Raw genomic sequence first — 22,983 nt, 5'->3', positions numbered from 1 at the left:
TCCATGAAACATCATATCTTAATAATAAGTATTTACATATATTAATTTAATTTTAATTGATTTTCATGAAAATTAAACACTAGTCAAAATTTGAACCAATAATAATTTTTAAATATATATATCAACATTTGATTTATAAACGACCAACAAAGATAGAATCATACAAATAGAAATAATAGAAAAAAATTTTGACTTTGAGGCATGAATAACATTTTTTTAAAGGTAATTATAACTTTAGAATACAACAAAACTTCAAACTTTCCAATCATAAGTAGTAAAAAAGATTATACTAAAAGATTTATTTATAATAAATGAACAGACATAAATTTCTATTCAGATGGTTATGACATTTTGTATAATCATGACATTTATGAATAATAATCTATTTATATTTAAATAATTATGATCATTTGTCATATGATAATTATTTTTGTTCAAACATAATTATTTAAAATATGAATAAAATTAATACAAAAATTAATTTTATTATCAATAATTAAATTTTTCTATCCGATGTGGGATGCATCACATTCTAAATTACCAAAAATTCCTACTAGTTTGGAATGTTGGGGCTTAATTTTTACCTTTCACACAAATAAATATTATGAATACAAGAAGGTGTCTCTTAATTTAAACCTTCAATTAGTTTATATATCTTAGAATTGTAACGAAGTTGATGGTGTCCACATATTAAATATCAATTCCTAGTGTTAGAATTGAAGATATAACACACATAACACTTATTTGTTCTTCTGTCAGAGGTTTATAACTACTTTTACTACTATTATGGTCATGTGCTTATCCTATTTATAAACATTTACAAGAGAGAACATAATTCTTCTTGTTGAAGCAGCACCACTTTTATGTTTATATAGGTAAAGTTTCCATTATGTCTCTATTACTTTAGACATTTAAAACTTCATTAAGAGTGTAAAAACTCATCTTCTCTATGTAATAGATCATACTAGTTTCTAAAATTTGAATGATTTTTTCAGTATTTAACAGACACATAACAACAACTTATTTTTACCTATCAAACTTTGTAATTAGAGGTTACTAATTTAAAGTTGAGTTCCCATTATTGGTGTCTAATAATAAGGGTTTAAATCCATTCTACTTGTAGTACTACTAACTAAATATGTTGAAATTCAATTTTCTTTTATTGTAATTACCCCAACTTGAAATTGAATCTCTAATATAATCACTTAGGCTAATATGTCCAAACTTTTCATTTTGCATATCATTTATATGCTCTAGACATTATTGTCTCATTCTTATCATTTTAAAAAATAATTGATTTTGGTTGTGGCCACAACTCTATACTCATAACTTTCAACTATTCTATTTCTATACTTTTATACCTCTTTAATACAATTATACTTCTAGTATAATTAGAAAAACTCAATGAATAAACTAAACCATTTTAGTCCTTTTAATATTTTTAATGACCTTTTTATGATTTAACTTTAATAAGTGTCTAAACTTATTAGCTTGTATAATTTGCTCATAAAATTATACTAAAATTTTACAACACTATAGTAGTAATTTTTATTTTTTTTTATTAATATCACCCACACCATTTACAAGTATGCATTTTTTTTTATTAAATAATGTCTCATTCAATTGTCAAGATATCATATATATTTAATCAATTTGCCAATTCATTTATCTTTTCACTATTATTTTTTAAGTAAGAGGCCTCCAAATCCACCCTTAGTGAAAGATAACTAACAAATATCTTAATATTTCTATAAAAGTTTTAAAACTTTTATATTTTAACTTAATATAAGAGTTTACATTAATAAGCATATTTAAAATATAATCATACTTTTATAGTCTCTTTTTAAGGCTTTTTATGTCAATTCATAAATACTTATATGAATCTATTTCATCATGGATATTATTAATAATTTTTATTACCATGAATAAAACCATTCCCATCACCCAAATGGATCAAATAGCATTATTTTTGCTATTATAAAAGTTTTCATATTCATAAGATCTTTGAATCATTCATGGCTTCCAAAGCGAATATACTTTGAAATTTTTACTATATAAAACCATATATGATAAATCATTTGTACAATCCATTAATTAGACCATATACATTACAAAAAATTACCACAACGTGTATAAGATTGTGGCATCAATTTTGGCTTATGGCTATTCTAAGCCAACTATAATAATCCACATCATACCTACAAATCATGTAGATTTGCTATTGAAGTTATCTTATTTATAGTAATGGCTTTTAGTGAAAACTAACTATCTCAAATGTTATCATGAGTTTTCAATGCATATATTAATTGCCTAATGGCCAATTCCAAGTTCATGACTATTGAAATCTCTAAACTTGATTTCAAAATTTTATGAGAACTTTATTTCTCCACCATCGTGTAGTCTATATATCTCTCTGTCATTTACCGCTTTTAATTGGTCATAACATTTCGGATATATAATAAAATCAAACTTTACTCATAAGACCAATATACTTATGTATAATAAAAGTCCATAGTATATTTAACTCCAATTTCAAATACTTTCATAATCATTTTATGATCAATATGTTTATATCTAGATTACCTTATCAACGCAAGTCATGAAACATGAATCCAAAGAATCATTTTCATAAAATAGTATAAACAACAATTATAATATGAGTTCTATTCATATTTCATGCAAAAACTTATGATGAATTTGCATTGGTTAAATCATTAATTGGCTAACTCTAAGACTTACGGCTTTCACAAATCAATATTATTATCAAGCTTATATGTTAATATGGTATATAAATAGTCACATCCTTGCCATTATCATGAAACTATTGAAAACCTCATAAACTTATTCACTTTTCATTTTAACAGCCTACAAAAGGTCATTTTTTCAAGTACAAGAAGAAAAAATACTTTCATTGTCTTTAACCAATGATGTATTAATTGGATGATGGCATTCTATCTCCATAGTCCATATCTTTCTTATATGTATAAGAAAAAAAAAGTCTATCCCATTCAGTTCATTTTCGTAACATATGGCAAATTGTACCAATGTTCTCCATGCCATCACAAAATGGAATCAAACATATGATGTATTGGTGCCTTTGGAACATTGGATTTCCATGTTCTTTTTTAATTTATAAACATGCTTAATTGGGCATTGATAAGCATCCTTGAAAATGCTAGTAACCGACAAATGCTTCAATATTTTTTTAATGACATGCCTTTTCTTTTAATCAATCATCTAATTAGCCCAAATTCTTGGCCAAATTTTAGTTAGTGATACTAACATAAAATTCACAAAATATAGGGATGCCATAGAAATACATACTTAATGTATTTTACATTACTACCAACCACAATTCTTTATGAAATTATAAATTCATTGCATATAATAAACTTGTGTTAACTTATTATATTATAAATTCAAATAATTTATAAATGCTATCATTAACGGGAATAATATTTCAAAACCCAAACCTTTATAAACCTCATAGTTATAAAAGTTTAATATTTTGTTTTTAAACAAGCATCTATTTAATCTCCTACCTTTTGTAAGCCAGTTTCATCAATCATAATTATACAACAGGGACATTTATATTCCAAATTCTTGAGTTTATTTGTCTTACTTGTTTTAACCATCAAACACAAATTGAATTGTACCTTTAACTTTTTCTTTGTGATTGTTCATAATAAAATTTTATTTTGTAAATTTACTTCTAATGTAATATATCTAGTAGGCAAAATACATATCATATTCCTGATGTTTCTGATACTAACAATTATCTGGTTTTTTATCCACCAATTAATCCATGAAACACCATATCTTAATAATAATTATTAACATACATCAATTTAATTTTAATTGGTTTTCATGAAAATTGAACACTAATCAAAATTTGAACAAATAATAAATTTAAAATATATATCAACCTTTGATTTAGAAACAACCAACAAAGATTGACCTAAACAAATAACTTGACTCAACTTATTATCCAATTTTAGTGCTATGATTTAAAAATAAAACTAATCTTACAGCCAAATCTTATTTTTTGCATATATTCTCCATTTTCATCTAATTTTTCATGATAAATTCCTTTACTCATTTCCAATTATTTTTCATAAAAACCATGGGATAATTTGCTTATCTATATATAACCAAAACATGACAATTAAACAATCGGTCATTCTATTATAACCTAATTTAATTCATTACTTGATAACAAGTGATAATTCTTTTGGTTATAAATCAATTCATGTCTTTCTTTTTTTATGTTTTCAGGCTATTTCCCATCTCAATATTTATAAGTATCGATTTTTCAAATAGATATAATATAATTCATTAAACCCAATTGTGAATCTAATTTCAGTATATGCATAAATTTATGCAATGTAATTAATATTTTACATATTGTGTTTTGACTTTACACACTAATGAAATTAATTATTAATGTGTTTATCTCATTCAGTCAATCTTCTTACCAGCAATTATATAAAAAATAAAATACATACCTTTAATAAAGATCTTTATGAAAATTAACATTTTTGTCCATGGAATATTAATCTTTTGACTCCTTGAGCCTCCTCTAATATTGATCTCCAAATCATACTAATTTCTTTTCCTTGTATCTTCATTGTGCGAAATATAAATTTTTTATAATTACCTTTAAATTATTAAAAAAAATAAATAAGAGAAGAGAAATAATAAAAAAATTTGATTTTGAGGCGCAAAGAACACTTTTTTAAAAGGCAATTATACTTTTAGGATACAAAGCCTCAAACTTTTCAATCAGAAGTAGTAAAAATTGTTATACTTAAAGATTTATTTATAATAAATAAACAGACATAAACTTTTATTCAGATAATTATGACTTTCTGTATAATAATGACTTTTATGAATAATAATCTATTTATATTCAAATAGTTATGAACATTTATCATATGATAATTGTTTCTGTTCAAACATAATTATTTAAAATATGAATAAAATTAATGCAAAAAATAAATTTATTTATCAATAATTAAATTTTTCTATCCAGTATAGGATGCATCACATTTTAAACTACCAACAATTAATATATACGCTAATTGAAGGTTTAAATCGAGATATTTCTTCTTGTATTTATAATATTTATTTATGTAAAAGGTAAAAATTAAGCACCAACATTCCAAACTAGTAGGTGATTGTTGGTAATTTAGAATGTAGTACATCCTATAATGGATAGAAAGATTTAATTATTGATGAATAAAATTAATTTTTATATTAATTTTATTAATATTTTAAATAATTATGTTTGAAAAGAAATAATTATCATATGACAAATGGTAGGAGCTATTTGAATATAAATATATTATTATTCATAAAAGTCATTATTAAATAGAATGTCATAACCATATGAATAAAAGTTTATGTCGTTCATTCGTTATAAATAAATCTTTCAGTATATTTATTTTCACTGCTTCTGATTATAGAATTTGAGATTTTATTATATGCTAAATGCATAATTACCTTTAAAAAAAATGATTTTTATGCCTCAAAATTAAAATTTTTTCTATTATTTCTTTTTTTTTATATATTTTTTCTAATACGAGCTCCTGAAAAATAATATTGGGTTGAAGAACTACGTGGCTACTCTCAAAGTCTTGCCATTGGAGGGTGCTGGAAAACTGCAGGTTGCAAGATCGAGTGGTCGTTTATAGATGATCCGGGTGAAGGGTTGGGATTGGAATAAGATTTCTTTTCTAATGTTGATCATTGTCTTCTCCAATTCATGGCAAAGAAAATTGAGGATTCTGTCATCCAGGCTCAAATCTAGAGGTTGAGATTTGACGTTGAATAGTATTGAAATGTTAATTAGCTGTATCTTTCTCAGTAGAAGTTTGAATCTTGCAATATTTCTGGTGCTTTTTTGAATCAAGCTTGGAAAACTATTTTCATTATTTATGATAGAAAAAAAGATGGATTTAATGCTCTTCGACGAACCCCAAGTCAATTCAATTTAAAAAAAAAAAAAGAACTGTTGAATCCTGACAACTGATCAGGTGCTCTTGTAATAGAGAAACTGCCAATTGTTTCGATACATGATTTATATTTGAATATGTTGTCCTAATATATTACTATATATGATTGTCCTAATATGTTACTATGTATTACCATATATGTTGTCCTAATATATATGTTATCCTAACGAGTCATCTATGATTGTCATTTGGTCATTATAATGAAACTAGTTTATCTTTTGCTATTCACATATTAATTTTACTTATTTAAATATATATTGTTAGAAATATTTTTAAAAGATGAAAATAATATGATTAAATAAATTAATTTAATAAAAAAATTCATATTAAATTATGATTCTAAGAAAATGATTCTAGGTTTAAAGATAATTAAATATAAAAGAATGATCATACAAATAATTATTGTCATACTTAAAAGGAGTCAACTACTTTAAGCTTTTTTTTTTTTTTTTAAAGTTTATTGTCATTAGTGTGGAATTAACTACTTTGATAAACAAAAACTAAATTTAGGTTTTGTATAGAATAGTAATCAGCTAATATCCTTGAGAAATCGATTGCTATAATTGAAAATGATTGGAATCAAATTAAAATCCTAATGAAATCAATTATTATTGTTTAATAGTCTTATGGAAAATGGTCTAAGATTAAAGTAATCAAATGCTAATAAAAGCAGAGTCAACTGTCTTTCAAGAGGTCATAATTGAAACTTTTTAAGAAATTAAAAGGAGTTAGACTGCTACGTATAGTCGATTGCTCATGTTAGGAAAATCAATGCATATCATAAAGTCAACGTTCGTATAAGCATTTTAATGATGAAAAATTAATTGAATTAATTATTAGATTAAAATTATCAAATTAAAATAGTATAAGAATTAAATTTATATAAATTATAATACAAAAATTAAATTTTAAATTTTCATAAAATATAATAATCTCTAACATAATTTGATCAATTTAAAAAGATCGAACATTAGACAAAATATAATAATAAATTTTAATTTGTAATATAATTAGAAAAATTATTTCATTTTCAAATACTATCTTAAAAATACTTATATTTGCTGCTAACATTATTTTTATAAGTTATATAATCATTTTTATCATCTATCATTTTTGATAGATCATCATCAATCTCATCAATTTTATTAACATTATTTATTTTCTTTTTTTTTTTTTGGCCTTAGAGTAATTTCCAATTTATCTAAACCTTCCTTTGCAAGTTTTGGAATATTTCATGCACAAAATGATAGAAAGTCTTGAAAAACAAGCATTTTTTTTTTTTTGGGCTTGAAGGTTTAACTTGGATAATGATAGTAAGTCATATGATTGGTTTTTTTTTTTTTTTTTTATGATAATTCTTCAAATTTCTTTTCAAATAATTTTTTTTTTGAAACATTTTGATCTATATGGGTTATTCAATTTGTGCAAAAAGTTAGCATAATTATTTAAATTATAGTCTAAGTAAATCACATATTATTGTGGACAATTTAAAAAAATAATAACCAAATGTCATAAACTTGTAGAAAATCGATTTTGCAATTGTTTAATTTAAGCTTTTAGTGTTGATGTTTTTCAAAATATTTTATTTGAATGATTTTTTTTTGAAACTATATTAATTTAGTAAATTATACTAATATATGTTATTGTTAACTGATATTAGTTTAGTAAATGAAAAAGTATGCTTAATTTTGTGATATCCAAAATAATTAAAGAAACGTGAATGTTAGCTAAAAAGATCAATTATTAAAAATAAAATATAGTAGTAGCAATAGCAATAACTATATATTCTTTCTTTCATTTTCAATATTCAATTTTTATTTAATTTTAAGATAACACAAACATGTTAAATAATAATTTCAAAAAAATTCATTTATCAAAAAAAAAATGATTCATGACTTATTAATTCTGTAACACTACGCAAGGCAAAATAAATTTAAAAGTGATATTCAATTTGATTAAAACAAACAATAAAGAGATATTATAACCTCACTAAAGGATATACAGATTTGGCAATTCCAAATTAATATATTTTATCTTTAAAAGGTTGATTTGCATAAAAACATAAAAGCATCTAAAAAAAGCACATTGAGACTCTCATTTAATGATAAAAATATAGTTGCTTAGGATTCTAGAAAGTTAATAAATTTTAAGTGATAAGATAAAAGACATTTGTTTAATTTTAAATTAATATATTTGATTTTTTTGAGAAAAAAATATGTACGATTTTAAAATTTTAAATCGAGAGAGAATATCTATTTATTTTAAATTATGAGAAAAGAAGAAAAAATAGTTCTTAATATTCCTAATGAATTTTACTATTGTCCGTGATAAAAGAAATAGTGATTTGTGAGATGTTTTTTTATATGATTTATAGTAGAATAAAGCTATAATATAAATGAAAAGAAATGGATAATTCTAATTTTTTAATTTTAAAAATATTTAAAATTTTAATAATTGATTGAACAAATATTTATAAACAATTAAAATTAAAAAATATCTTAAATGTCATTAAATAAACGGCACATGTAAGCGTATATGTGAATATTGCTTTCAAACACTAACAATAGTCCGAAAGAGACCAAAGGACAGATGCTTTGGTCACTACAACAAGCATTAATCCTTCACTTTCCTAGAACAATGGGAAACCGGCGCGCATGAAAAATGGATTTGTTTCGAAGTGGTCCACTCGTTGGCCCAACCAAAAACGGGCGAGCAAAGTGGAAAGGGTTGCTGTCCTCGCTCGCCGACAAATGCATCAAACTTTTGCAAGTATCATATCAACGGAAAGACCATTTAAAATAAAGATATTTTCAAAACATTCCACTACATATATAATACTTATTCATGGTTACAAATTTAGCTATAAAGCATAGCCGCAGACGTACGCATGATGAACTTTTAACTTCCTAAAACATCTACATGTGCTTTCACACCGGTGTTCTAACTTTGTGTAAAAGAACAACACAATCTATCCCGCAAGATCATTTACCAGAGACAATCAGTCTTTTAAGCTCTGGCGCCTAATCTCTTCTCCATCCAGTCAATTATATCTTGCCCTATCTCTTCTCGCTCCGGCTCAAAGAGAAGGTCGTGCAAGAAGCCCTCGTAGAGCTTTATGTCTTTGAACTTGGAGGCTGCCTTATTGTACAAGTCCTGGGAGGCGAGTGGATCAGTGACTTTGTCTGCCGTTCCATGGAGAACAAAGAATGGGACTATCACAGACTTAAAGTTTTGAATCAAGTAGGATGAAATGCGCAATATCTCATGCCCTGTTCGGACCCTTATTGGACCGGTGTAGACCAAGGGATCAGAGTACTTGGCTAACAGTGCTGCGGGGTCCCTTGAAACTGGTATGCCCCTCTTGTTCGCACCTTTAAACTGGAACTTGGGAGCAACCAGAGAAAAAAAAGGAGCAATAGCCTGACACAATATAAAAAAAAAAAAAAAAAATTTAACATGGGAAAATAAAGTACACTTTTCATAACTGTTCCAATCAGTATTAAAATGCCAACTTGAAGGGATGCAAGGAGATTAAGCTCGAAACTGAATTAAACCACAGACAAATCTTATTTTGTACAATATGTTATCGATATTATAACTATACACTTTCATTACCCAATAGCAAAAGGGTTATACAAGACCAAAGAAATTCACTAATCTCAACAGTTTTTTTTTTTTTTTTTTGGCATTCCTCAACCATACTAGTTAGATGGCGCATATGTCAAAGGCCGGGAACTTAAGCCTAACACCCGCACAGTCCATGACACATACAGGACATAATCTTGATCCAAAAACATTAATAAATTTAACCTTGCTTACCATTTCATAAATCAATTTTATGCATTGTAATTTAAGAGAAGTAAAAGTCACATTTCTATTTGTCTATTTACTGTATTCACCAAAGATTACTTACAAATTTTTAAAATCAAGATATTAGTCATAAGTATTAAATCACAATCATGTAAATTTAACAAAAGTCAAATTACTTTATAGCTTTCTCAACAACATTACTCCCAGTGTCTAACCAAATATCAATTGTGTTTGGCTTTCTTTTTAGCCACTGCAACCATGTAAGCTTCTTTTCTTTGTTAGTGTATTGCTTGCATATATATATATATATATATATATATATATAAACACACACACACATGTATATATGTCTTTTATATTAATAAACAAAATAGAATAAATCTTATTAAAAAAAAAGATCTAGTTGAGAGACTTGATCCCAAAAATCAAATTTCAAGATTCACCACTGATTCAAACTATAACCAGACCATCTAACTTTCAAAGGAATTAAGACCTCCCCAAATATCTTTTGCCTAGCAGAATGTTTTGGCAGAAATTTGACATTTTGAAAACAGATAACCTGGTTTTTGCATAAATGAAAGTGCAATTACAAATTTTCTTCAGGTTCATTGATGAGTGATTGGTTGGTTTTAAGGCACTTTAAACCTCAGAGGCAACTACAGCATGATTTAGCACATTAGAAAGTAAGAACAAGAAACAGCAACTCACCCCAACAATTGGATGTGCCGGCTTAACACGCAAAGCAGGAGATGTCAGCACAATTCCCTCCAGCATTTCATCAATATAAGGATATGAAGCTGCCTGCAAAATTGCACCTTATTAATTGAAAAGTTAAATTGATAATTCAGTTACTAAAACTAATTGATAGACGCAATACCTTTAAAACCACAGCTCCACCAGTAGAGTGACCAAAAAGGAAGCAAGGTACACCTGGATTCTCTAATTTGATTTTTTCCAAGAAAGCTCCCTGAAGAAAGAGAAGAGACAAAGCTTAGCCCCACCTTGCTAGCATATTTTTAATAAACAAAGGCTGCTAAACTTTGAATTTTTTTAGTTGTTTATCACCAACCAGTAGCATGATAGTCAATAAACTTTGAATTTTTAAAATGATTTATTATAGGAGGAAGAGGGTTATCCATTTAAATGTTAAGAAAAAAGTAACCAGCATGAGTTAATTTAAACTGTGTATTAAAAAGATACAGAGAACACAAGGAGAACTTACAGTGTCCGCAACAACATGATCAAGTGAAGGAACATACCCATGCAATCCATCACTACCACCGTGACCTACAGCAATGAAGTTTATCTCATTACCGCAACTTTAAACTAATAATTTCAAATACACCTCTCACAAAGGAAAAGAAAAAGCGGAAAGACTAGTGCCAAATTCTGTACCTATCCAGTCCATCGCATATACACCAAAGCTGCAAGAGGTTAGTTGCTTTGCAAATTGAGCATATCTTCCACTGTAAATGAACACCCACGAAAACTGAGTATGAAAATGAGATTCTTTTCCACTGGGAAAAAAACTGAGAGGTACAAGGGGTCCAATTAACAAATTAATCTTACCTGTGCTCATTTAGCCCGTGTATAATGATTAAAATGCCCCTAAAATATCAAACAAGTAACACGCAGGTGACAAGAGAGTAAAGCAAAAAAGCAACAGAAAACAGAACAGAACAATGCACAAGCTACAGATTTGTTCATTCGTATGATAATATAGACACAAACTAACAGTTAATCATTATATGCAAATCAACCCAAAAGAATTCAATTGCCGAAGAAAGCAAAGCATTTTTCCCAAAGTTTAAAACATTTTCGAAATCTAGAAATAGGAAATTGAAAACTAAGTTAAATTGTGCAGAGGCTTTAGTTTTCTCGAGTCATAAGCAATTCAAAAGTCAATAGCTTTAGTACAGAGCAAATCAAAACGAAAAATAAATGCTTTATCTGAAATTTTATTAGTTTCATTTAATTTCATTTCTTTCCCTCAATTCTATAAGAAATAAAAACGTTTACTTCAATTCACCGGCAACCGGAAACCAAGACCGGCAAAACAAGGCATTTCTCCGGACCCCATAAAACAGAGACGTGCTCCAGCGGCAACCAATCTCTCCGTCCCCGGTTTCAAACCCCATGTCCAAACGCTCCGCCAAAGCTCTCCTTCTCAAGGTGTCCTCTTCTTCTCGCCGCCATACCGACCTCCGCCTCGCGGTTTTAACTGGCGATTGCGGCGCCGCAGCAACAGAGTCAATCGCCGCAACAGTCGTTTGAGAGTGGCGACGCCGAGGGAAGAGTAGGAGAAGAAGGTACAAGATTATTGATTGAATGAAAATGAGAGGAATTCTTAGGGTTTTTAGGATCGGGATTATCCTATTGCTCGCTCCCGAGGTCAATTGCTCCATCTCGCCCCCCGTTGACATGGCAGAGATGGCCAAAAAATATTAAAAAAATCAAATTAAAATTTCACAAAAAATGGAATGAAAATAAAAATCTACAGATATGAAATGGAGTATTTGGTTGGGGAATTCAGAAAAAATGGGAGAGATTTCAGAGGGCATTTGGTTAGGGAATTTATAGAGCGCGGGGGATTTCGGAGACGGAAACTAGAAAAATGGGAAACGAAATTAACTACGGAAGGTGACGTGGATTTGTTTGAATCAGTCGCGGATACTATTTCTATTTTGTAAGCAAGATAGACGGTGATGATGGAGAGAGGATGTCGCTCGTGCTTTTAAGTTTGGGTGTAGCAGAGTATGACTCTTTGGTTCTTCAATTAAAAGTCGTGGACCTGTGTGAATGGCGAAAGTACAATGAAGGCTGAAGGGTATGCACAACTGCACTAATTACTGAAAGACACCGTCCGCGTAGCCAGCCAGCCTGACAGCTCGGCTTCGAATCGCTCGGGTTTTAACGGTTTGTCGTTTGCGCGAATAATTAGAGGAGAAACCGCAAACTGGTTAGCAACCCCGGCTTAAAATTTTATTTTTGTGATTGAACAAAATTTTGTTTTATAATTTAATTCATCACGTGGATAACAGTCCTTTACACATTGCCCATGATTTTGATGTTTTACATGCCACGTTCTCAAATAAATGTGTATGTATAATGAAACCTTTTCGGTTTCAATAGAAAATTTTGAAGTAAAATAGAAAATTTTGAAGTAAAAAATTTATTTTTAGATAAAAAATTCTTAATTAGTTACTAATTTACAATTAAAAAGAAATTGTAATGAAAATAAATTTGTGGAAAGATATTTTAAACAATTCCTTTAAATGAAGAGATTGATGTAAACATTTAATGTATGCTAATTCTTTATAAGTTCATATTTGGCAAAATATCCTTTTACCACATTTTTTATCCTATGATAGAATATCTTTACATTATATTAAAGTAATCCCCTAAAAGTTTTGTCTGCAATTTTAAGCCAAATCATATTTGGCTTTTATTTTGATTTAAGGGGTGATTTTGGAAGTTAATTTTAAATGTAAGGTTAGTTATGGTAGGAACATAAGGATGAAGAGACTAAAAAGGTCATTTACATATATTAAAGCTATCCTAACAATCATTTAAAGTCATTTGTAAAATTGAAACATAATTAAAATATAAGTGTATCGTGGCATCTATATTCTATACTTTATTATCTATACAATATATAGAAGTTATCTTTTTTTTAGGGATGTTTATAATTTAATTTTAAATGAATTAATAGATAGATCAATCAATCATCAAATTAATTTTTATCAGTTAACAAAAATAATTTTTAAAAAATTTTGATTTTCAATTAATTCGATTCGAAAATTGAATTAATCAAAATTTTAATTGAAACATAACAAAATCTAAATATGAGATGAAATATAAATAAAATGGATAATTTTATTTCATAAGTTATTAGAGTTTTTAACATTATACTTTGATATTTGAATATTTTGTTGGATAATTTTATTTAATTTATTTAAAATATAAGAAATTAAGAGTTTAAAATTTAATTTAATTTAAATGTATTTTTTATTCAATTAATTAAAAAAATTAATTAAATAGATTAAAAAAATTAAATTCGATCAATTAATTTTTAAAATTAATAATTTTAATTCAACTAATAAAAATAATTTAATTTAATTTAATTAATTCAATTTTTAATAATTTAATTCAAAAATAACTGAATCGACTAAACGAAAACCACTACCATATTCAATTTCTATTCAATTTTGTGTTAACTTATCAATTTTACTATTTATTTCAAATGTCAAATCAACTTACTTTATTGCCACATCGACTTTATTAAATATTATTAGATTTAATTACAAAAAGGTTATCCCTCAATTCATACACCTCTTTTATACAACTACGAAACATGCATATATCTGTTATAATTTGACCCTGTACCTGTCTTATCTCTTATTTATGAATAAAAAATTTACTTTTGTTTCATTAGTTCAGGAATAATTTCTCAACTTTTTTTTTCCTTATTCTTTAAGTTTATAATTTATAATTATTTTTGCAAAATCAATAACAATATATAAGTTGTCCTTAAATTTCAATTTGCTTCAATTTACTGTTATATCATCAATTTTTTTATTCATTTAGATGAAATTTATCCTTGTTCTTATTTTTGTTGGATTTCAAATTTCATTATATTTATAATTATTGAATGTTTAAAGCCTTAGGTCTTTCTAACTCTTCACATTGAATTTCAACTTTGAGTCATGTTATCAACGAAAGAAAAATATATAAATATCATGAAAGAAATTATTAGAGTCAGCCTTAAAATTGGAATGAAGGAAAGATCGGTAAAACAGGCAACTAATTTACTTTGTATTCATAACTTGCATAATAAATTACATCGACATCTTTGCCAGTAATCAAATATCTATTTTTCATGCCACTAACTGATGAATGCTGAAAGAGTAAATCAACTATTGTAATCAACTACAATGCAAGACACGACCTGAGAAACCATCAATTCTCAAAAGGCAAAATAACTAAGCAACTTTAAAATTATAAAATAATTAACAGCTGTTTAATATTATAAAATAATAATTTTGTCATAAGTAACTTTTAAAAAAGTGTTTTGAGTATGATTTTTGGATTAAAGTTTTAAAAAATTTTGTAAAATTGATCTATTTGAAGAGAATTAATGGGTTGGGAATTTAAAACCAAAGTTTAAAAAAAATAGATTGATCTATTTATGAGTATTGTCCTAAATTTTTTACATTTATTTTTGTATTTAAAAATTTAAACTAAATCCAAAAGTTAATTAAATAATTGCAAGTCCTTTTTTTTGGTTATTTATTTTTTTACATGAATTAAATTTGTCAATTAATTTTTAAATAAAAGGGTAAGAATAAAAACTAAATATAATAATTTATTAAATAAATTAAATGATAAAAAAACTATTTAGAAAAACTTTTTTTGTTAAAAGAATTTGATAACATAAAAATTAGTATATTTTTATACCATAAAGAAAAATATATGTTAAGATATAAAATAAAATAGAAATATTTTTTTAAAATGCATATAAAATAAATTTTCAAATGCCTTTTTATTATGTAATTTATAAATAAATAATTTATATATAAAATTTTCATAATTGACAAAATATGATTATACCAATATCAATACATATATTTTAATATATATAAAAAATAAAAAATTATTAAATAAATTTTATTTAATATAATATAATTTAAATAATATTTTAAAATTAATTAAATAAAAAAATTATAAATATTTTTAAGAAATCCCTCCACGAAGTGAGGGCATCAATTTAGTTTTGAATTAAAATTGGAATTAATTAGTGCAAATATAATAGTAACTAGAATATTATTAATGCTACATCAAAGTAAAGATGTAAATAAATTTCAGACTTAATCTAACTAGTTTATATAATTATTTTTAAAAAATTATATTTATAAATTTTTATTTTAAAATTATGATATTTTTTATATAAAAATAAAAATCTAAATAATTGGCTCACTGTAATATTATTGTCTTTAAGGAATTACTTTTTTAGGAAAATAAGTAAATTTATTTATTTATTGATGAATTATAGACATTTTTTTTAGATACTGTAAGTAGAAGTAATTCCATTACTTAATTGCAAAATGTTAGTAATTTTCCACATCAACGCTAATATTTAGTTTATTATTAGATGAAGTGTATTTCAAACCTAATATTGCATACATACAAGTCGATAAATCCTGATTTTCGAGTTCTAATAATCCCCCTATCAGTTCACCCAAAATGTAACCGCTCTTTAATTAGCCTCCACCAAACTCAGTAAAACGTTGTTGGCCAAATAAAAAAAAAAAAAAAACTAATTCAAAGTAAAACGTTTGGACTTTGAACGGCCAAAGATAAGCCAGATAGCCAAGCTATAGCGGCAAGCGGCTGAATGCTGAGGAGCTGAGAATCAGGGAAGCATCGCTGAAATCGTACCCACAACGTTTATTTCTAGCCTCAAATTATTATCTTCATCATCGTCACTGAGATTCGTCCACGTGTCATACCCTGAATGCAAGGTTCAAACAAAAACATTATTGGAAATCTATTCCATTTCTATAGCTAAAAGTCTAATGAAGTAAGCGGACTTTACCACAGACATTAAAAATTGGCATGTTCTTTTCTTTCCTGTCACCGTAAGGCACGTAAACATCACCGGGATTTCACAGAGGAGATAGCCTTGGGATCTGATACGGCCTCCCTCATTATCTTACCCAAATTTCTTACCCTGTAGGAAGGAATTTTTTATAATTGTATAATTGACAAAAACAATATTGTGACATTAATTGTAGTATTTTACGTGAGGGACACTTTGTGTCCAAAAAAAGTATGATAGATTTTTTTTAAAGTATAATTTGGTTGAAAAGTGAAAATATTTTGATAATTTTGTTTAAGTTGATATAGCAAATTGACGTGAAATTTCAACTTTCATATTAATTTGATTGCCTCAATTTTTCACCTTTTGGTATATGGGAGTGTTAACTTATCATCCATTGAGTAGACCGTTAATTGTCAATTCTGTTAGAATTTACTTTAAATCTCAAAATTTTACGTCAAAAATTATAAGAGTTTTGAGTTTATTTTGTATTTCACATCGAAAGTTTAATAAAAGTATAAAGAGTTTTACCATTATAAATAAGATGTCTTAGTTTTAGTTTGATAATCCCAGATAGTTAGACATCAAAAGAATAGCTAAGTAAGTAGACTATTAAAAAGATATAATTAAGTTTTGGATTAAATTTTGAGTAAAGAATTTTTGGTAACTTTTCTCATTCTAAAAGTATTTAAGTTGTAAAGATTTATTTGATAGTGGATTAGATTTGGAGTAGGCCATTTTGAGTTAAGCCGAAATAAATATATTTGTGTGTTTTTATTTTTAATTTGAGCTTGCTATTTTATTTGTGCTACGTATGCGTGTTGATTTTTCAACAAGTGATATCAGAGCTATAGCGATCTTTAACAAGTGGTATCAGAGCAAGGTTCTGTGAAAAAAAAGTAGGCCCAAGAGATCATTTCAAGATGTCTGAAGAAGGTATGTCTAGTATGCCTAAGTTTGAAATTTCGTTATATGATGGAAAGAGTAATTTCATGTTATGGCAAAGTACGATTTAAGATTTGTTAATACAACAAAGATTAGATAAGGCATTAAAGAGTAGTAAACTTGAAGAAATATCTGACGGTAATTGAAATAGAATTCAAAAGAAAGTTGTTAGTACTATTAGATTGGTGTTAGCCCTAGAGGTAAAATATAGTGTATTGACTGAGAGTACTCTCAAGAATTTATGAGATAAGCTTGAGGGTATTTATGCATTAAAGTCATTGACTAATAGATTATGTTTGAAGATGAACCTGTATTCTCTAAAAATAAAAGAAGGTATGAGTCTTCATAATTACCTAAATGAGTTTAATAGATTAGTTTTTTAATTGCTGATGATTTCTATTAATGAGTTAAAAGATGAAGAGAAAGCTTTAATTTTACCGTCATCTTTGCCCAAGTCTTATAGGCCTTTAATTCAGATTGTGTTAGTGGGTAGGTTTACTTTGAAGTTAGATGATGTGATTACCTTATTGCATGAGAACGAAAGGTTTATGGGAGCACATAACTCATCACCTGAGGGTAGTACACTAGTTGTAGAAGGTTTTGATCGAAAAAGGACTCAAAAGAGGATTGATAGATCAAGAATGATATCTAAGTCAAGAAACAGATATTAAAGTGACATAGAATGTTATTATTATAGTGAAAAATGACATCCAAGTGCGTTACACGAAGCTAAGAAAGGATATAGCTGCTTTCAAAAATATGAATATCGATAAAAAATCGGATGAAAAAAAAAGTGATACTACTGCTGTTGTGTCTAATGATGATGATGTTGGTTTAATGACTTGTGTGGATGAGACTCAAACTTTGAAAAGTGATAAAGATTAGGTTTTAGATTCAACTGTTATAATTCATGTTTGCAATGATAAGAGATGCTTTGTGGAGTTAGATGAGAATAAGAAGTATGGGGACATTGTGGTTGCTAATAATGAAAAAGTGTAGATTCAAGGCATTGGGAGTGTTTGCCTTAAATCTCATAATGGTGTTGTTAGGATGTTTGTCATGTAAGGTCTGTATCGAGTTGTAGCTACAATTTAATTATTTTGGGTGAGTTAGCTTCTCGAGAATACACATAATATGATAATAATGATTTATTGAGAGCGTACAAGAATTGTAATATGATTTTACAAGAAAATAGGGTTAAAAATCACTTGTACATGCTTGATGAAAGCTCAATTGTTGAAATCTCTATGATAAAAGAAAAAAAAAAGGTAAGCATGTCAACTATTAAAGTGTTTGAAGATTCAAGTCAATGGATGATTTGTTGGGATTTGCCTTGAATCTTAAAATCTCAAATAGAAAGTTATAAGAGTTTTGAGTTTATTTTGTATCCCACATTGAGAGTTTAGTAAAGGTATAAGAAGTTTTACCTTTATAAATAAGATGTTTTGATTTTGGTTTAGTAATCCTAGATAGTTAGACACCAAGAGAATAGCTTAGTGAGTAGGCTATTAAAAGAGTGTAATTGAGTTTTGGATTAAGTTTTGAGTAAAGAGTTTTTGGTAACTTTTCTCATTCCAAAAGTCTCTAAGTTGTAAAGATTTATTTGATAGTGGATTAGGTTTGGAGTAGGCCATTTTAAGTTTGATCGAAACAAATATATTTGTGTTTCTTATTTTTTATTTAAGTTTGCTATTTTTTTTGTGGGTGCTGCGTATACGTGTTGATTTTTCAACAAGTGGTATTAAAGCTGTAGTGATCTTTAACAAGTTCAACTTAAGTTAGTGAGATTAGCCTTAGTCCCCCAACATTGACCTCAGACTGCCTAAGCCTAAGGTTTCCCTTCGCATAGGTATAAATAACCCATTTCAAATAGTTCTAACTAACTAAAACTTTTAGCCTCTAAACTTACATTTCACATTATTCTCCTTCCCATCCCTTGACTAAGCATTAACTTGAGTATCAGGGTACAAACGTAAAAAAAACTTTTGACCTTTATCGTTGATCGATCTCTCTTTCTCATGTATTTGGGGTTTTACCCTTCATGAACAGCTCAGCCCAAACATTTTGACAAGCTCGGTAAGCGATATTTTGATTTTGTTGAGCTAACATGCCATCAAAAAAGAGAATAGTTGAAAAAAAAAAACCTGTTGTAATTGGGATTGATACCTAGCTCAACTAACAAAACACAGATTGACCTATTATCGTAGTCCTAAATATGAAATAGTTTGAAGCATTAACTCAATAGCTATAATCTCTCAAAAAAATGATACAAAACCTGACCCTACCATAAACTTCAAAAGCACTAAACCAAGAAACTCCCAAGAACCCACCAACACAAAAACTATCAACCTACGATGATAGACCATCTTGTTAGCATCTGATGAGGACGAGACATCAATGCATTACCCTACAAATACCCCAATACAAGCCACTAACCAAAAGTCCAAATAAGCTACCTCAGAACCATAGCCCAACAAAAATTTGAAGCTTGGATAGAAGCAATACACAAAAAAAAAGAAAAATAAAGCCTTCACTTTTGATAACATGCTAAGATTCTTGGAAACCTCCAAATTCATTGAGGATATAGATCAAGCACTGCCACCTAAGGGATTTAAGATGTTGAACTTGAAGACTTATGATAGTACATATGATCTTTATGATCACCTCGAATTAATATAATGATATAAAGAGCGGACAAGCCCCTCATGTGCAAAATGCTCACCATAACACTTAAAGGGGTAGCTTAATCCAAGTATAGTAACTTCGAGTCGAGGTTTATTCACCACATTCAAACAACCCAGCCACTTTTTCCTATCCCACTTTTTTAGTAGTTGACGAATAAAAAAAATGACATTTAGACTAATTTTGATCTATCAAGGCAGAAATGAATCCTTAAAAAAGTATGCCACATGTTTTAACACTAAGGCTTTTTAGGTTAAAAACCTAGAATAAGTTATTGTAGTGGTTGTCCTAACAAATTGACTGAAAAATCTAGAATACCACTTTAAGCATATATTTTCCTTAGAGTCATCGAAGACTCTAATGAATGTGTTATTCATCATTGAGAAATATATAAATATTGAAGTTACAATGAAAAATAGTCGAGATGAGAAAGGCTCATCCCTCTTCCTTAACTCACGACAAGGAAGAAAAATCAACAATCATCTAAAAGGAAAAAAAATTAAAAAATACTTTAAGGTTAGAAGCCCAAGCGAATGACATCATGACTATGTTGCATTGAATACCTCCTGAAAGAAAATCCTGATGCTAATTGAGAAAGACATCGAACTTAGATGGCCTAAGCCATTGAGATAAAATAGTAGAAGAGATTTGATGAAAAAATATGCTTTCTATAAAGACTAAAGCCATAAAATTGAATAGTGTATCGACCTGATGAATGACATAAAAATTAAATTAGAAAATGTTAATCGAATAGGCTTATGGACTAAAAAAGGAAGGGATAAAAAAGAAGGGATTTAGAAGAGGAGATTAAGGAAAATAGATACGTATAAACCAAAAAGATAGAAAAAAAAAATAAGGTAATAAAAGTGGTGATGACTGTAGGCTCGATCAAAAAAAGAAAAAAAAATAAGGTGGACAACAAATCTATCATGAGAATTATTAATGTGATCACTGAAGGGAATTTGACATTGGCTAAGAAAAAATTTGATCAAGGAACAATCGTGGCCATTGGGTCATCAAGAAATAAATAGAAAAATTGGAAGGACAAGTAAATTTCTTTTAGTTCAGAGGATTTGAAACATGATGATGCTATTTTCATTCAAACCATGATCTATAATCATGTGGTGAAATGCATCATATTTGATAATAGGAGTTTGATTGACATCCTATATTAGTTAACCATGTTGAAAATAGAAATAACTGAGGAAATGCTAAAGCTATTTACTACCACTTTGATTGACTTTGGAAATGAATAGGTACTAGTAAATGGAACGATTATGCTATCGATCACATTGGGCTCTAAGCCAAGGAGTGTTACGTTGATCATAAAATTTATGGTGATAAATATCCCCTCAACGTATAACATAATTTTGAACCGACCTAGTCAGTTTGTAATGAGAATATTCGATTTAGCTTCTCATCTCAAAATCAAGTTTCCTTGTCCTAATGGGATTAAAGAGGTCTGAAGAGAGTAATACATGGTAAGATAATGTTATGTCACGATTATGAATGGTAGGATTGAGAAGCAAGTGATCGCTTAGCCAAAGTCGAGAAGCCCCTGGTAAGATAAAAACAGAGGTTAGGGTTAAAGAAGTTGAAAAAATAAAAAAAAATAGATAGGATAAGAAGACTAACTGAACTAAAGAGAAACAAGGAACACTTTCTTAAAAGCTAATACCGAGCTCTTAAGTTCACCAGTTATAAATATCTTTTAAAGATTTTTAAAAAAATTTTGATGCCATGTTTTTAAGTCGACATAGATATCATTTCATTCGAATTAAGCGCTTAAGTCGGTTCTATAAATACAAATGACTACATTTACTAAATTGTTTATCTCATCTCCATATTAATGTATTAGCTTATCAAGTTAATGAATTAATTATGTCAACATTTATGTCAAGATTTATATTTCTTGTAAGAAATAGTCCCAACCTAAATAAGTAAAAAAGATCATCGATCAAAGCCTTAAATTGATATTAGCTAATCAGAACCTACAAAAAAACCTCATACCTATACCATTTGTTGAAAATAACACAAATAAATATATGTAAATAAGGGCCAAGCTCGACTACAAAAAATAAATTGGTATGGCTACTAAAGAATAATATCGACCTATTTACATGGATCCTATTAGATATGCTAGGAATTGATCCTAAAGTGATGGTTAACAAGCTACAAATTGACTCAAACATGAAATCAGTTTAGCAAAAAAGAGAAGTTTTACATTTAAAAGGCAAAAAGCCATTGAAAAAAAGGTTGACTAGTTGCTAAAGGCCGAAATCATCAAGGAAGCATACTATCTTTAATGGATAGCCAACGTTGTCATGGTGAAAAATAAAATAAAAAGTGAAAAATGTGCATTGACCTTATCAACCTCAACAAAACTTCCCTAAAGCATAGTTTTCCTTTACCAAAATAGATTAGTTAATAGATGATAGTATCGAGCATGACTTGTTGAGTTTCATGGATGCATACTCTGACTATAATTAAATCAAAATATTAAAAGATAATGAGAATAAAATAAGTTTTATGACTAAGAAGGGCTTATGCTATTACAAAAGGTGATGCCATTCTACCTAAAATTATCGGGATGACCTACCAAAGGTTAGCCAACAAAATTTTTAAGAATCAGATCAATCGAAATATCGAAGTATATATTGACGACATGATTGTAAAGAGTAAAAGCTTGGCTGAGCATTTAAAAGATCTAGAAGAGGCCTTAAACATGCTAAAAAAGTAAAACATAAGGCTCAATTTGAGCAAATGTATTTTAAGGTTACATCGGGTAAATTATTTGGGTACACGATCAACCACAAAAAGATAGAAAAAAACTTTAAGAAGGTTTAAGCCATCATTAGAAATAAAAATGGACCTCAGTAAAAGAAGTACAAATATTAAGAAAAGAGTTGTTATGCTAAATAGATTTATGTTAAA

General features: G+C 27.8%; 1 protein-coding gene across 1 annotated transcript; it reads right to left on the bottom strand.

Annotated features, from left to right (window-relative positions):
* Positions 1–8,791: 8,791 nt before the first annotated feature.
* LOC111302946 (caffeoylshikimate esterase-like) lies at positions 8,792–12,370 on the bottom strand. The gene is made up of 7 exons (XM_022898862.2): positions 11,844–12,370; positions 11,394–11,432; positions 11,220–11,290; positions 11,047–11,111; positions 10,702–10,791; positions 10,533–10,625; positions 8,792–9,434 (listed from the first exon to the last, which is right to left on the bottom strand). Exons 1-7 carry the CDS (start codon positions 12,245–12,247, stop codon positions 9,021–9,023), a joined length of 1,176 nt encoding a protein of 391 aa, XP_022754597.1. The 5' UTR covers positions 12,248–12,370; the 3' UTR covers positions 8,792–9,020.
* Positions 12,371–22,983: the final 10,613 nt, after the last annotated feature.

This window comes from Durio zibethinus, chromosome 13 (genome assembly GCF_047325235.1).
Source record: "Durio zibethinus cultivar Kanyao isolate XHJ-2024 chromosome 13, ASM4732523v1, whole genome shotgun sequence".
NCBI classification, from domain to species: Eukaryota; Viridiplantae; Streptophyta; class Magnoliopsida; order Malvales; family Malvaceae; genus Durio; species Durio zibethinus.
Note: the sequence above shows the minus strand (reverse complement) of the source record. Positions and strands in the feature narration are given on the sequence as shown.